This window comes from Bubalus kerabau, chromosome 4 (genome assembly GCF_029407905.1).
Source record: "Bubalus kerabau isolate K-KA32 ecotype Philippines breed swamp buffalo chromosome 4, PCC_UOA_SB_1v2, whole genome shotgun sequence".
NCBI classification, from domain to species: Eukaryota; Metazoa; Chordata; class Mammalia; order Artiodactyla; family Bovidae; genus Bubalus; species Bubalus kerabau.
The window spans coordinates 119,375,068-119,389,082 of NC_073627.1; the positions used below are offsets into that span (position 1 = coordinate 119,375,068).

Consider the following 14,015-nt stretch of genomic DNA (forward strand, 5'->3'; position numbering starts at 1 on the left):
ATTCCTGAATATAACCTCTGATAATGCTAGGTGGCAAGTTGGACAGGCTACAGTGCCCAGTTGTTTGGTCAAACACCAGTCCAGATGTTGCTGTGAAGATATTTTTTAGATATGATCAACACTGAAGTCAGTAGACTTTGAGTAAGGGAGATTACCCTCTGGAATGGGGGTGGGCCTCATCTAATCAGTTGAAGGCCTTAAGAGCAAAGTCTGAAGTTTCCTAAAAAAAGAGGAACGCTCTTCAGATCTACCACAAAGAGACTCTGCCTAAGTTTCCAACCTGCTGGCCTACAGAATTCTGACTCAAGACTGCAACAACTCTTGCCTGAATTTCTAGCCTGTTAGCCTGACCTACAGAATTCAGACTTGTCAGCCTCTAAAACAGTATGAACCAATTCCAATTCCTTAAAACAATTTCCCCTCCCTCTCTTCTCCCTTTCTCATACATATATATTGCTCCTATAGGTTCTGTTTCTCTGGAGAACACTAATACCATTTACCCTTTCTTCACATGACATTCTTGCAACCACACCTTCCTTAAAATAAACATATACATGGTTCTTTTCTTTAAGAAAAGCCCGTGTGCCACAGATTACTCTGCAGATGCTCTGTGTGGCCACACAGGAAAGATCAGGCATATGCCTCACTCTCAGGGGAACTGGCGTGCAATCCTGGGTGGGTCTACAGCTGGAAGATGACCAAGCTGTTGGCAAACGCCTCTGGGAAAATGAATCCTAGGGACTAGAACACAATGGTGAAGATATCAAGGGAGACTTTTATTTCCCAGCACTCACAATAAGTTTTGTTAACAAGAGACAGTAGGTGGGGTATGATGAGAAAACGTATCTTTCCAATGCTCCCTCAGATTCTGAAAATATGGTTTACTGCTCTCCAAACAGTGTGGGAGCTCAGAGAGGGTGTGGCTGGGTGATGTGAGGGCAAGAAGTCAGTTTGCAGTTGGTATATCATCTTACGTATACTATCAGCCTACTTTTGTTTTTGAAGATCAGGTTTTAATAAATTTTTTTCTAGATAGTCTTGGTTTTGGCCTATGATTAGATGATGCATCAGACATCTCCAGGTTTTTGGTGTGAAAAATATGGCTATCTTCTCATTGTTTCTGTGATCGCCTTCCAGTCTCCAGATTTCCTTTATGCTGCTCTCCCCCAGTTAACTCAGTAGCCTCTCACCCATTTCTTCACCCTTTCAGACTATGACCTTCCTTTAATGCCTGTCTCAAATTGCGACTGCAACATGACTTCTGCAGGTCTTTTGCATTTTGCTTCCATGGGCTCCTTCTCTTACTAAAACAAAACAAAACCCTAAAACTTTGTTTCACAACTGCATTTGTATAAAGAAATATAATCCACACCAGAATATAAATCACATAGGAATACAATCACTTTTTCTTTTGATTTGAAAAGAAAGTTAAAAACTTCTCATGGGCCTTTTAAAGTGTCATGAGTCCTGGGCACCCTGCCTCCTGATGTAGCTGGATAATAAGCCATCCTTTTTCCTCCTCCATAAAAGTATTCTACACAATTAACACATATATATATATGAAGTCTAAAAAATAGTACTGATAAACCTGGAGATGCAGATGTAGAGAAAAGACTTGTGGACCCAGTGGGGAAAGGAGAGGGTGGCGCCCATGGAGAGAGGAGCACTGACATTAATACACTACCATGTGTAAAACAGCTAGCTAGTGGGAAGAGCTGCACAGCACAGGGGGCTCAGCTCTGCGCTCTGTGATGACCTAGACAGATGGGATGGGTTGAGGGGGCTGCGAGGGAGGCTCAAGCGGGAGGGGATTTATGTACACATATAGCTGATTCACGTTGTATCACAACACTGTAAATAAATTATCCTCCAATTAAAAAAAAAAGTATCTACACAAATGCCTCTCTCTTAATTTACTAGCATTAACACATACTCCAGACATAAAGAGGCTCTTTCAAATCCTTGCTTCTTCACTTTTTAACTATAAACCAGAAAAGCAATTCAAACTTCCTAAACATCAGTTTCCTCCCTTGTGTAATCCTTACCTCATGCAGTTGCCATGGTAACATGTGACTCTGCATATACAATCCTTAGAACCTGGTCCAGGGCAAATATCCATAACTGGTAGCTAATTATATTTAAACAGACATTGGCCATCAACTATCTTGATTTAAATATCACACTATTATCTACCTTTTCATTTATGTTGGACTCTTTTATCAAATAACTCCTAGAGGGATGTGACTAAGTTTCAGACCAGCAGTTCTCAAACTACTGTGCATCAGAATGCCCTGGAGGAGGTATTGAGACAGAGGAGTGAAGTTCCTGATTGAGGAGGTAATATACCTTCCTAGCAAGTACTAGATGATGCTAGGGCCTGCTGGTTTTAGGGCCCCATTTAGAAAACCACTGTTGTAGATAATTCTACATCCTTCCAAAATCTAGCACAGAGAAAAGCTTTCAAATACTTCAGAGTAAATTATTTAGGTAAAAGGGGAAACAAATGCCAGTGGGAAAATCTGTCCCCTTCCCCAATTGTGAGAAAATGTTCATTCCTGCAGGGGCTGAGCAGAAAGAGATGAGCAAAGAAATCTCATTAAAAGGGGAAAGTGGCACCACTGAACACTATCATCTGCTGGATTTCAGCAGCATGTGCAAAATGCAGACAAGAAGCCAAACAATAGCTCAGCCAACTCAAGGCTGCCTGTGTTCTGAGCTCAATCTATAACAATGCCAGCAGGGCCGCTGGGATCCATCTGCTACTCTCTTTCTGATAACGGGATCTTAGGTCTCTCTGGAAGGAAACAGCTTGACAGGAAGAAAGAAAGATTAGGCCAACTGAAAATGTCTGGATTTATGAAGCTGCACTTGAACAGGGCACAGCTTTTAACTCTTGATAGCACTTTGCTAACCTTCAACATTCCTCCACTGTTCTTTCTGATTTCTCTGTTCCTTTCATGGAGAAATGTGAATGTCAAAGTTCTCTGGACATTTTCTATTGATACACAAATTAAAGTTGCAGGATTCAGTATTGAAGGAAGACTTGAGATCCTCCAGCCCAATCCACCAATTTTATGGATGAGGAAACTTAAATCTAGGGTTAATTAAAACACGTAAGTGGTAGAGCCAGGCTGAAATCCAGCTGCCTTAACATGCAGAGGGCATATGGGTGTATAAAGTCCTTTATGCTCCTAAAATAAGTAGGAGAAAGATACCTAAATGTCCATCAGCAGAGGAATGGATAAAGAAGATGTAGTACACACAGACAATGGAATATTACTCAGCTATTAAAGAATAATGTCATTTGCAGCAACATGGATGGACCTAGAGATTATCATATGAAGTGAGGTAAGTCAGAAAAGACAGATATCATATAGTATCACTTATATGTGAAATCTAAAAATAAATTATATAAATGAACTTATTTACAAAGCAGAAACCAACACACAAACTTCAATAACAAACTTATGGCTACCAAAGGGGAAACATTGTGGGGGAAGAAATTAGAAGTTTGGGATTAACATATACATGCTGCTGCTGCTGCTAAGTCGCTTCAGTCATGTCCGACTCTGGGTGACCCCATAGACGGCAGCCCACCAGGCTCCCCCGTCCCTGGGATTCTCCAGGCAAGAACACTGGAGTGGGTTGCCATTTCCTTCTCCAATGCATGAAAGTGAAAAGTGAAAGTGAAGTCGCTCAGTTGTGTCCAACTCTTAGCGACCCCATGGACTGCAACCTACCAGGCTCCTCCATCCATGGGATTTTCCAGGCAAGAGTACGGAGTGGGGTGCCATTGCCTTCTCCGCATATACATGCTACTGTATATAAAAACAGATAATCAACAAGGACTACTGTATAGCACAAGAAACTCTACTCAATACTCTGTAATGGCCTATATGGGAAAAGAATCTGGAAAAGAATGGATTTATGTGTATATATAAGTGGATCATTTTGCATACAACTGAAACTAACATAACACTGTAAGTCAACTGTACTCCAATATAAGCTAAAAATTAAACTTAAAAAAAAAAAAAGAGTAAGAAAAAGGTACTTTTTTCTCCACTACTTTAAGGAGGAAACTTGTAACTTAAGATACTTTTCACAACATGTCCTTTTGTCCCTGGAAGCAGGGGTGCTTTATCAGAGCAAGTGAAGAGAAATGAACCACTCTACACAGTTTTAGCAGGGCCTGAAAACTTGAGAGCAAGAACGATGTCCACTGGCTACCCAGAAACTTGGCCAGAGCAGACTCTCAAAATCCAAACAGCAAATGAATGAATGAATTACTGGTTTGATGGTTATTTGCTAATTTTCAGTCAATTAAGGAATGCATGTTTCACATTAAGATTTTAAGCCTGCTATGGAGTCTCCTCATTCCCTGTTAGTAAGTTAGATACTCACATAAAAACAGAATCACCTTTTCTATATGACAGGCAGTGTGTCTGCTGGAAAACACAGGTTTTGGAGGTGGAAAACTGAATCTCAGAGCGCCCACTCTGGTTACTTAATTCTCGGCAAGTTATAGAAACTTTCTGAGCCCCAACTCCCCACCCTCCACCAGTATGTATAAAAATTTAAACCTACCACTTCAGGGTTGTTGTAAGAATTAAGTAAGATAATGTGTGCAAACTGCCTTGCACTATGAATAAATGTGTATCTATCCCCCTTCAGTACCAATTAACTATTTAAAAGTAAAACAGGTATTGAGTAGATGAAGGAAGTTAGGTAAGTTAGATGAAATCATAAAGGTAAGTGTAAGACTGTGGATGGAAACTAAAGTGCCTTTTTTGGCTGAAAATGTACACAAATCTCATTATCATTATGGTTATCTAGCAGCTGCTTTGACTGATGTTATGCTTTGCAATACATGTAAGCAAAGCTCCTATCATCTAGATATTCTTCATACTCCATAATCCCTCACAGGTTCCCCAGTCTCTAACAAAAGAGTTTCCAGGAAAAAAAAAAAAAAATGTTTTTTGCTTACCCGTTTGGTCTTGGTTTCCTTGTTCTGGGCTCAAGAAACTCTGTCTCCTCCTCCATTTCCATTTCAGGGATTATGTTTTGTGGTGAAAGCATTTCCCATTCATTGTCATGGGCGACAGGCTGCAACATAACTGCATCAGGGCCAGCTCTGCCTCGGCTCTTGCTCCTCCGTGATTGGCTGCCCAGATCAGAGGCTTCCCCTAGTGCTAAAGATTCTAGAGGCTTCATTTCTTCCAGAATCTGTATTTGGGGGCTCTGGCCCAAGCTGTGATCAGAGGCTGGCTCCACACCCTCACCAGACCATCCAGGTCCTGAGTCCATGGTCTCTGATGATGGATCACTAACCTCACTACGGCCCAAGACCATCCAACTCTGGTCTTGCCCAGGGCTTTCAAAAGATGATCTCTTATCATCTTTGGAAGACATTCTCTCTGTAGATAGATGATTTCTTTCATTTAAGGAAGCTGGTTGACCTGTGTCCGGGGAGCTGGCTAACTGAGTTTCTGGCAGCCCTTTTTCCTCAGCATCTACGCGAAGCTCTTCTAATTCCGATGTGATTTCTCTAGCTTCACAGGCCTCTGGCTCTGGCAGTGAATTTTCTTCATGGTTTACAAGTATGTAATCCATATGCAATGCATGACGATCTTCTTTCTTCTCAGTGTTCCTTTCCTCCCCATGTTCTGATTTTACCTGCTCAGGCTCTTCAGTAGGAATTATTTTTTCTTCTTCCAACTCTAATATTCCCTCACTGGCACCTAGAAGTGAAAAATGAAGGTGAGAAGGAGAGAACAAGGCTTCATTAACACATTATGTGACTTGTGATCTTTGCAAATGATCTATCTAAAGAGAGAGAGTTTAAAAAATACTTTTATTTTGTAGAGCTGTTTAATTTGCATGCACTCTCAAGGATAGTTATTACATAAGCAGTAGATATTACTGCAGTAAGTCAAGACTTGGTTAAGCATGTACTGCAAATGTATGTACTTCCTACCAACATTGGTAGGAAGAGTGCATTTTACAAATGCATTAATTGAATGAAAGTGCAATTTCTCAAGCGTGGAGGAATGAAAGGCTTCTTACCACTTGGTGGTCCTATATCTCCACCTGCTGGTGAATCTGAATGATCTGTTTCTACTTCCCAGTCAATGTGTGATGGAGACAACTCAGGGTTGGCATCGATTCCGACAGGCAAAGGAACTGACTCAGGGTCTTCGTGAATGTGCAGTACAACTGGCTGGCCTTCAGGCTGTCTGTCTGTGGTCTCAGCATGGTTTTCCTGGTTTCTTTCATCAGGAAGGGCAGAAAGCAGTATCTCTGCTGCTTCGCTCCCCAGAGACTCATCCTCTGGAGTCCCAGATTCCTCTGTGGTTTTGATGCCAGGAGTAGGTTCCGTGAGATAGGACAAATCAAAGGGAGGTGTGTAAGGTGCCAACTCATGCTTCAGGGTGTCTTCTTCCAAGGGAGGCTCACCACCATAGACAAAGTGTTCAGGCTCTTTCATTAAGTCTTCATCAATATTCTGGCCCATGACATCATACTCAAAGTCACCCCACGAGGCTTCAGATGAACAGATATCTTGCTTCCCTGTCTCCACATCAAATGGCGTTTCAGGAATGCCTTCTGATAACGTCAACTTACTCATGTCATCTATTGTTCCCGTGGACGTGTTGAGACCCGAGGCATCGCTGAGACTGTGGTCGAAGGCAGCTTCACTGACATCCAGACAAGTGTCCGAGGCTAGCAAAGCATCAGGAACCGTGGCAGGATTCTCAGTAACAGAGGGCTGCTCATGGTCCAACAAGTCCCCTGCATCGGTCTGCCTCTGAGGAAGAAAGTCTTCTGATATCGAAGACCTACTGTCGTCCACAGTTGGCTCTTGGTAAGTTACACAAACACCAGTTTCCACATTTTCAATCATTGAGATTGTTCTGTCAAGAGGTTCCAAAATTGGTGCCATATCTGGGTTGGGTCCTTGTTCTGATGCTTTTAAGCCTGTATTGTTTTCACCATTAATTTCAGAAGGTTCAGGAAAACACTCGCGAGAGGAAGGCTGAGATGAGTCATTTGTGTTTGTCTGCTCGCTGACTGGAGGCAGTGGAATGACATTTTCAGAGGACAATTCTGAAGTATAAGGGACAAATTCCTGCCCAGGCTCCTGTCTGGATTCTTCATCTATCTCTGGCTCGGTGAGATATAACTCACTGGCTTCCCTTTCAGGTCCCAGCCCAGCATCAATGTGCTGCTTCGTCTCTGGCTTTACTTCATAATCATGACAAACATCAGGGCTGTTGGAAGCCTGGGAATTGCTGTCGTGGTCACAGTGAGTCAGTATATCAGGATTCTCACCATCTGTCTTCACACTGAAGGGCTGTTTCACACCCATCCACAAGTCGGGCGAAGCTGAGGCCAGGTGCCCACCCTCTTGGAAGTTGCCGTGTAAAATATCTGGAACAAACGTGCCCTGGGGGCCCTCAGTAGGGGTAGAGTCACTCCATTCAGAGCCTGACTTGTTCATCATCCGGGCGGGAGAACTGACAGCAGGGAAATCTTCAGAGGTCATGTTTGAATTTGTCATTTCACTTGGGTGTGATTTTTCTTCTTCCCACCAATTTGTTTCTTGACACTCAGTTGTTGCTACACCAGATACAATGCGTCCATTTTCATCTGCGTAAGTACAAGACGAGTCTGGCTGGTCCCAGGCAGACAGCACTGAATTCTGACACTGTTCTTGCGTAGGCACTTCAGAGGAGAGTTCGTCACCGGCAGAAGACATGAAGGTTTGTTCTCTGGAATCTGTGTCTTTAATTTGTTCCAATATTACAAGTTGGTTAAGCTGATCAGCTTCTGGGTCTGGCTGCCTTGGTTGAATGTTCCAAAGCTGCTCGTGGGCATTCTCCCCATTATGATCTAGAAAGGGTGACTGATGGTTATCATCAAAAGGATTGGTACCAGGCAGTGCCAGGGATTCAGTATCACCCTGAATGGGCACTCCCCAAGGACCCATGTTTTCGCACACTGAGGAATTCATTTCTAGCACAGCACTTGAGTTAGATAATTCCCCTTCAAATGCACTCTCGATTGGTCGCCCTTCCTGTAGGGAGGCCTTCCACCACTCTGTGCTCTCAGTTGAGAAGTCAGCCATTTCCAATTTAGAGTAATTTTCATTATTTGGTTCAGCTTTGGGAGATATTTGCCATATGACATCCCCTGTCCTCCCTGTTTCTGGAGAAGACCTTGTCTCCTTATCGACTGCTGTTACCTGTAATTCAGTCTCCCTTACTGGTGAGAAATGCCAGTGATCAGGGCTGCTTTGTTGATCATCACAGGATGGATTTGACTTATTCTCATTCTCTGCTTGCTCTGGACTGCCTCTATAGACAGAACATTGCTCAGATTCAGGATCTGCTGCAGCCAAGGACTTATTAGATTTATTTAATGAATCCCAAGCTCTGAGTTCACTCGGAGCCACTTGACAAGTATCTGAATGGATCTCTTTCTCCACTGACTCTTCATAGCCTTCACCATCATCATCAGAACCTGAGCTTGTTGAAATGAAGCTGGTGTCCTCTGGCTGTACAGTTTCAGGAAGATCACGTTCACTTTTCTCCTGATGGCTGACCACTAGCTTTCTTTCCTGATACGCATCTGAATATTCAGAATATCTACCTGTTTCTGGGCTGGATAAAGAAGAAAAGGAATCACCATCTATTGAGTCACCCCAAAACTCTAAAAATTTAGGAACCTTGTGATCTAAGCTCCTTTCAAACCTGTCCATTCTGTTTTTCTCCAAATCCTGCATTTCAGCAACTACTTCTACATGACCATCAGTAGTCATTAGTTCAGATTCTTGGCGATTCTGTGTACTCCAATCATTTCGATTTTCCTTCTGATGCCCAGTATTGAGTCCTTGGTCCCAGGAAGGCAGTGTAGCCGAAGAATCATTTATGTCAGGACTGGATGCACTTGAAAGTGTATACTCACTAGAAATACTATCTCTGTCATCATTTCCTGATAAATTGGCTCTGGGAGGGCTGTTTTCAGTATTCCTAACTTCAAGATTCATAGTTGTCTCAGAACTTGCACCACTGACCAGCACATCACTGTCTTTAGGGCCATCCCAAGAGTCAAGGCCTTGGGGACATTCATCAGGTGGCTCTTGGTTAATTTTCTCTGGCTCCAGAATGTCACATTCTTCAGATTTCTCCACATCCACTTGAGGCAGAGACACACTTTTTGTGGAATTCAGCCTATCTGGAATTTCAGTAGTTTCGCTTGAATTTCTTCTGGGGCTTATGAGGTGCTCTTCACACATCTCTCTTGCTGGCAAGTGATCTTCGGACACCTCTGTTTGCACATCACAGGGGTCTGGAGTGTAAGACCCCTTCTCCTGCTCTAATACTTCCTGGGGTTCCTTGGTCTGAGGACTGGAAGTCACTGAAAAATTTATGATTTTGCCTGGTTCATTGGAGATTTCTTGATGATCAGATGCAGCTGGGGATGGGCATTCCTGGCTACCTTGCCCTTTTCCAGAAGGTTCTGAGGCTCCATCCATTAGCTCATCACTGGAATGCTCCCTATCAGCAGCTCCGTGGAATTCCTTCTCACTTTCCTTTTGCCCATAGCTAAGACCCTTCCAGGGATCTGAGCATGCAAAATGCTCTGGATTCTCAAGTCTGGTCACCAAATATGCCGTATCACTTGGCAGGGTTCCTCTGCATGTGTCCTGCTTGTCAGGATCGATTGTTTCAGACTCACTGGCTTCAGAGGCTTCCAGCACGTCTGCAATGTGACTATCCTGAATTTTTTCTAATGAGCTGGTTGTTTCAGGAGGTGATCTGCTCTGTTCTGTATCTGTAGCATACGATGGGCTAGGTAATATTAATGATGACATGGCATTATCTCTCATGACAGAATCCCAAATACTATTCGCAATCAGCTGCCCACTTTTCTCATTCAGCACGTGGTATTCATCAGGAGCCACGTCCAGGCTGTGCTCAGAAGAGGCAGGGAGTTCCCAGTCTGCCTGATTTGCCTCCTGATACTCCACGCCCCAGGGTTCTACCTGTCTCACTGAAAATCGGGTTTCAGGTTCGCTACCTTCCGCCATGTACCCTTGTGCCTGACCTTCACCAGTGATGGCCACGCCCGCACTGCAGTCATCCCAGTCCAAGTCATTGTCCATATCCGAGATGGTTGCAGTAGACTGAGTGTCCTCCAGGATCACTCTGTTCCACGTGTCGAGGTTGTCAGGGGCTGCCTGCCGGGCGTCAGCACTGCTGTGCAGAAGTGTGAGCTGTCGGTTCGTCTCGTTGTACAGCTGCATCATGCTGGGGTCGTCATAACTGGACTGGCTGCTTTCCCCCGTGTCATCCTCAAGGGAGACATTCTGATCGTCCGTGGGCTCTACTTGGAGTAGATCTTTATCTGGGCTGTGGGTGGCATTTATTTCTGCGCCACCATCTGCCTGAGATGAAGCCCACATTTCCAGGTTCCCAGGACCTGAACTCATTTGATTTCTTGGTGGCTGCTGCGGGGACTGAGGAGGCATGTCAGCGCCCCCTGCAGTACAGTTAGCATCTTGTGACTCAAAACCCTCCTCTTTAGTGAGTGGCTTGTCTTTGGTTTCTTTCTCCTCTTTGGCCAATGTTGGTGAAGTATAAGAGTCAGAGGTGGAGTAGTTGGTATCTAAGGGGGAGGGCATTGAGTCTTCCCTGACGTTGGATGCACTGTAGTCAGAACATTTATAGGATAAGAAGGAGTCCTCCCAAGGTGCTGGGACATCTGAACCTCCTTCCTTGTTACTCTCCTCGAAAAGATTCCAAGAATCTACATTTTTGTACATTTTGCCCCTAATTGTTGGGTCCACCACACTGTTCTGATGGTCCTTTGCTGGTTTAGAACTATTCCATGGATGATCCAGATCAGATGTGGGATTTCCAGATATGAGAATATCATCCCTGGGGTCATGGTTCTTCTTGCCCCAGATTTCTTGAACCGCTTCATTATTGGCTTCAGTGGGTGAACTGTCCACGAGGTCTTCTGAAGGGAAAGCGATCCCACTTTTGGCCATGGCCCACTCGTTTGGGTCTCTCACAGAAGGTGTCTCGCTACTCGTTGGGTGCAGATTCCAAGTATTTTTCAAAGCTTTGGCATCACCTTCTTCACCAAATGCACTCCAGGCTGGGAATGACGCTGCAGCAGCTGGTTCCTCATTCTCTGTGGGGTTTCCCCACGGCTCAGGCATGGCTGTGGGAGAGCGGTCAGAACGCCACAGGGCAGCGAAGTCTTCTATCAGGTGGTTTGTTCCGTGAGGAGAAACATTGAGCAAACATGATTTCTCAGGGGGCATGTCCTGAAACTGGAAGTTTTTCTCATCTGAGTCTTGAATATTCTTGTTGCCCAGCCCAGGCTGACCAAATTCTGACTCCCAGGGACTTGACTTTGGGAAGTCAAGATTCTTGGGAAATATAGAGTCTGAGGCTCTCCTATCAGCTGGGCTTGGCTTATGATCTTTCCAGGACTCAGGGCTCTGGAAGACAGATTCCTGCTTGCTGGAACTCCATGCATCCACGATATTTTTAGAGTCGATTTCCAAACCATCCCACCAGCTGCTGCATCGTGCCCGGGTTAGAGGTGGCCCTGGGTGGCCTGTGTTGACTGTCTTGGGGGTCACGTCTTCTGAATAGAGCAGAGCTGGTTCTTCAGTGGATGGTGAGCTTTCCACAAAGCTATTCATAGGTGTTGGTGGGATCCTCTTTCCAACAGTTTTTAGACTTTCTGGAGAAGGAGATTCATCTTGCATAAAACCTGTCAGGCTCAAATTTCTTTCAGAATCACCCCCGGGACTTTCTTGTCTCTGGACAAACTCCTCATCAAATTCCACGAGGCTCTCTTTGCCAGCCCCTGACAAGAGAGAACTGGATGAATAATTAGGCATGTCCATCCCCCTCCTGTCAAGTTCTTTAGACCCCATGGTGAGCTGTCCTTCTGAGGAATCGCTGTTGGGGAAGAAGTCATCTGTTGGGGAGTAGTCAGCAGAATGGGAGGATGGTTGAGACTGCCCAGAAACCCTGGGTGCTGGGTCAAAGTTGAAAAGGTCGAATGATTGACCATGTTCTCCAGAGCGGGCATGCTCCTCCGCTACTGCTCCTTCGGGGATGGGACTGTAGGAGTCAAACCCTGGGAGGAGGCTGTGGTGAGGCCCTGCCCCTTCTCCCACAGGGCTGTCATCACTGAGGAACACGGAGCTCTCCTTGGATGAGCGGCTGCTCCTGATGGTGGCCAGCCCACTGTCTGGGCTCACCAGGTCCGCATTGACATCCACCTGGGCCTGGTTAGAATCACCGAGATCGGGAGGATTTTCCATGAAATTCACAGAGCTGGGCTGTGGCTCTACATCAGAACCATACAACTCCATAATCCCTGAAGATCCCTGGGAGAGTGGGGCACTGCCTGCCACCGCTTCTGTGGAGGATGTCCGGCTGTTGGAGGCCATCTCAGGACACCTCCTGTTGATGACTTCCTTGACAAGGAGAACCACCTGATCACAAGTCACCGAAGGGTTCTCCTGCTGGTACACCAGGATCTCATCACAGCCACACTCAAAGGGTTCCAGCTCCAGGCAAGGGTTCTGGCACTCTTCCAGTTCACAGCAGATCTGTAGGGGAGGAACAGGGATTTGTGTGAGCACTCAGGTTCTATTTGCCCTTTGCAATTTGTCTTTCTTAATTTTTTGTAATATAAAATTAATCTGTGTTCATCTGTCTAGAAAAAAAGACAGAACTGAGAATAGTAGAATGAAAAACACACCAAATTCCACTTAATTTACCACCACATTCTCTAATCCAACCAAACTGGCTTTTTGTTGAACCCCAAATCCAGTTGCTCAGTTTTGCTGGCTCTAAAAAGTTATAGGTAAAGAGAGATAAAACTACTTAAATCCTTTCCTCAGTATAACTTAATGCCATCATCCAACAGGAGCAAAATTCAGCTTTGCGAAAGGCAGAGATAATGCTAGTTGTAGACAAAACTGGGGGGAAAATATTGGACTAGGGAAAATGATGCAGAAGGAAGACTCCTGTTTGTCATAGGCAGCTGAGACCTGCTTTAAGGTAAAGGAGAAAGTAGGAAGAGGAAGCAGTTTCCAGGGGCAGCTTTCTCAACAGCACTCAGGCTCCAGCCTTCTCTTCCTGCCCCTGGAAGCACTGACACTGAGCCCAGGATAGACAGAGCTTCCGTGGAAAGTAGGGAGATGTGAGGCCAAAACTGCGCTGTAGCTCTATGACTTCCTGGGAAATGCTGAGGACATTTTGCACACTGGGCCTTTGAAATGGCCCCAGAGGATAAGTGGAGGTAATAACAACAAAAACAGTTATAAATACAGAGCTCACATAGACAATAATAATAATAATAATTAACATTCATTGACTGCTTTCATATGCCAGGCACAGTTCTAAGGATTTTATGTGCAATATCTCCTTTAATCCTCACAATAATTCTACAAGGTAGAAAATTTTCAAAAAATTATTTTTTATTCATTTTTGACTGTACTGGGTTTCCACTGCTGCTTGGGCTCTTTTCTAGTTGCAGCAACTGAGGGTACCCTTCATTGAGGTGTGTGGGCTTCTCATTGAGGTGGCTTCTCTTGTTACAAAGCAGGGGCTCTAGGCTTCAACAGTTGTGGCTCCCAGACTCAGGCACATTAGTTATGGCACAATAGGCTCATTTGCTCTGCAGCATGTGAAATCTTCCTGGATTAGGGATTGAACCTGGGTGTCTTGCACTGGCAGGTGGATACTTAACCACTGAGCCACCAGGGAAGCCCCGTAGTAGCCCTCTTGTTATCCCCATTTTTTCAGTGAGGAAATAGAGACACAGAAAGTTTAAATAATTTGACCAACAACACGCAGCTATCAATGGATGGAGCTACATTTTTTAACTCAGGCAACTGAGCTATAGAGGCTGACCATTAACCAACTGTGACCACATGGTCAAAGAAGGATTCCTCTAGAACAATCCTGACTTTGTGTTGC

At 44.6% G+C, this 14,015-nt stretch overlaps 1 protein-coding gene across 5 annotated transcripts in view; it reads right to left on the reverse strand.

The window, feature by feature from the left end:
- Positions 1-14,015, reverse strand: part of PRUNE2 (prune homolog 2 with BCH domain) — a 295,032-nt gene that overhangs the window by 81,625 nt on the left and 199,392 nt on the right. For all 5 annotated transcript variants that reach the window (XR_008713619.1, XM_055578337.1, XM_055578336.1 and 2 more), the window contains exons 8-9: positions 6,064-12,640; positions 4,985-5,738 (exon numbers count right to left, since the gene is read on the reverse strand). Coding sequence is in view for 4 of the 5 variants with exons in the window: in XM_055578337.1 (XP_055434312.1) it covers positions 4,985-5,738; positions 6,064-12,640 (7,331 nt within the window). In the remaining variant the exon portion in view is untranslated. The remainder of the gene's footprint in view (positions 1-4,984; positions 5,739-6,063; positions 12,641-14,015) is intronic.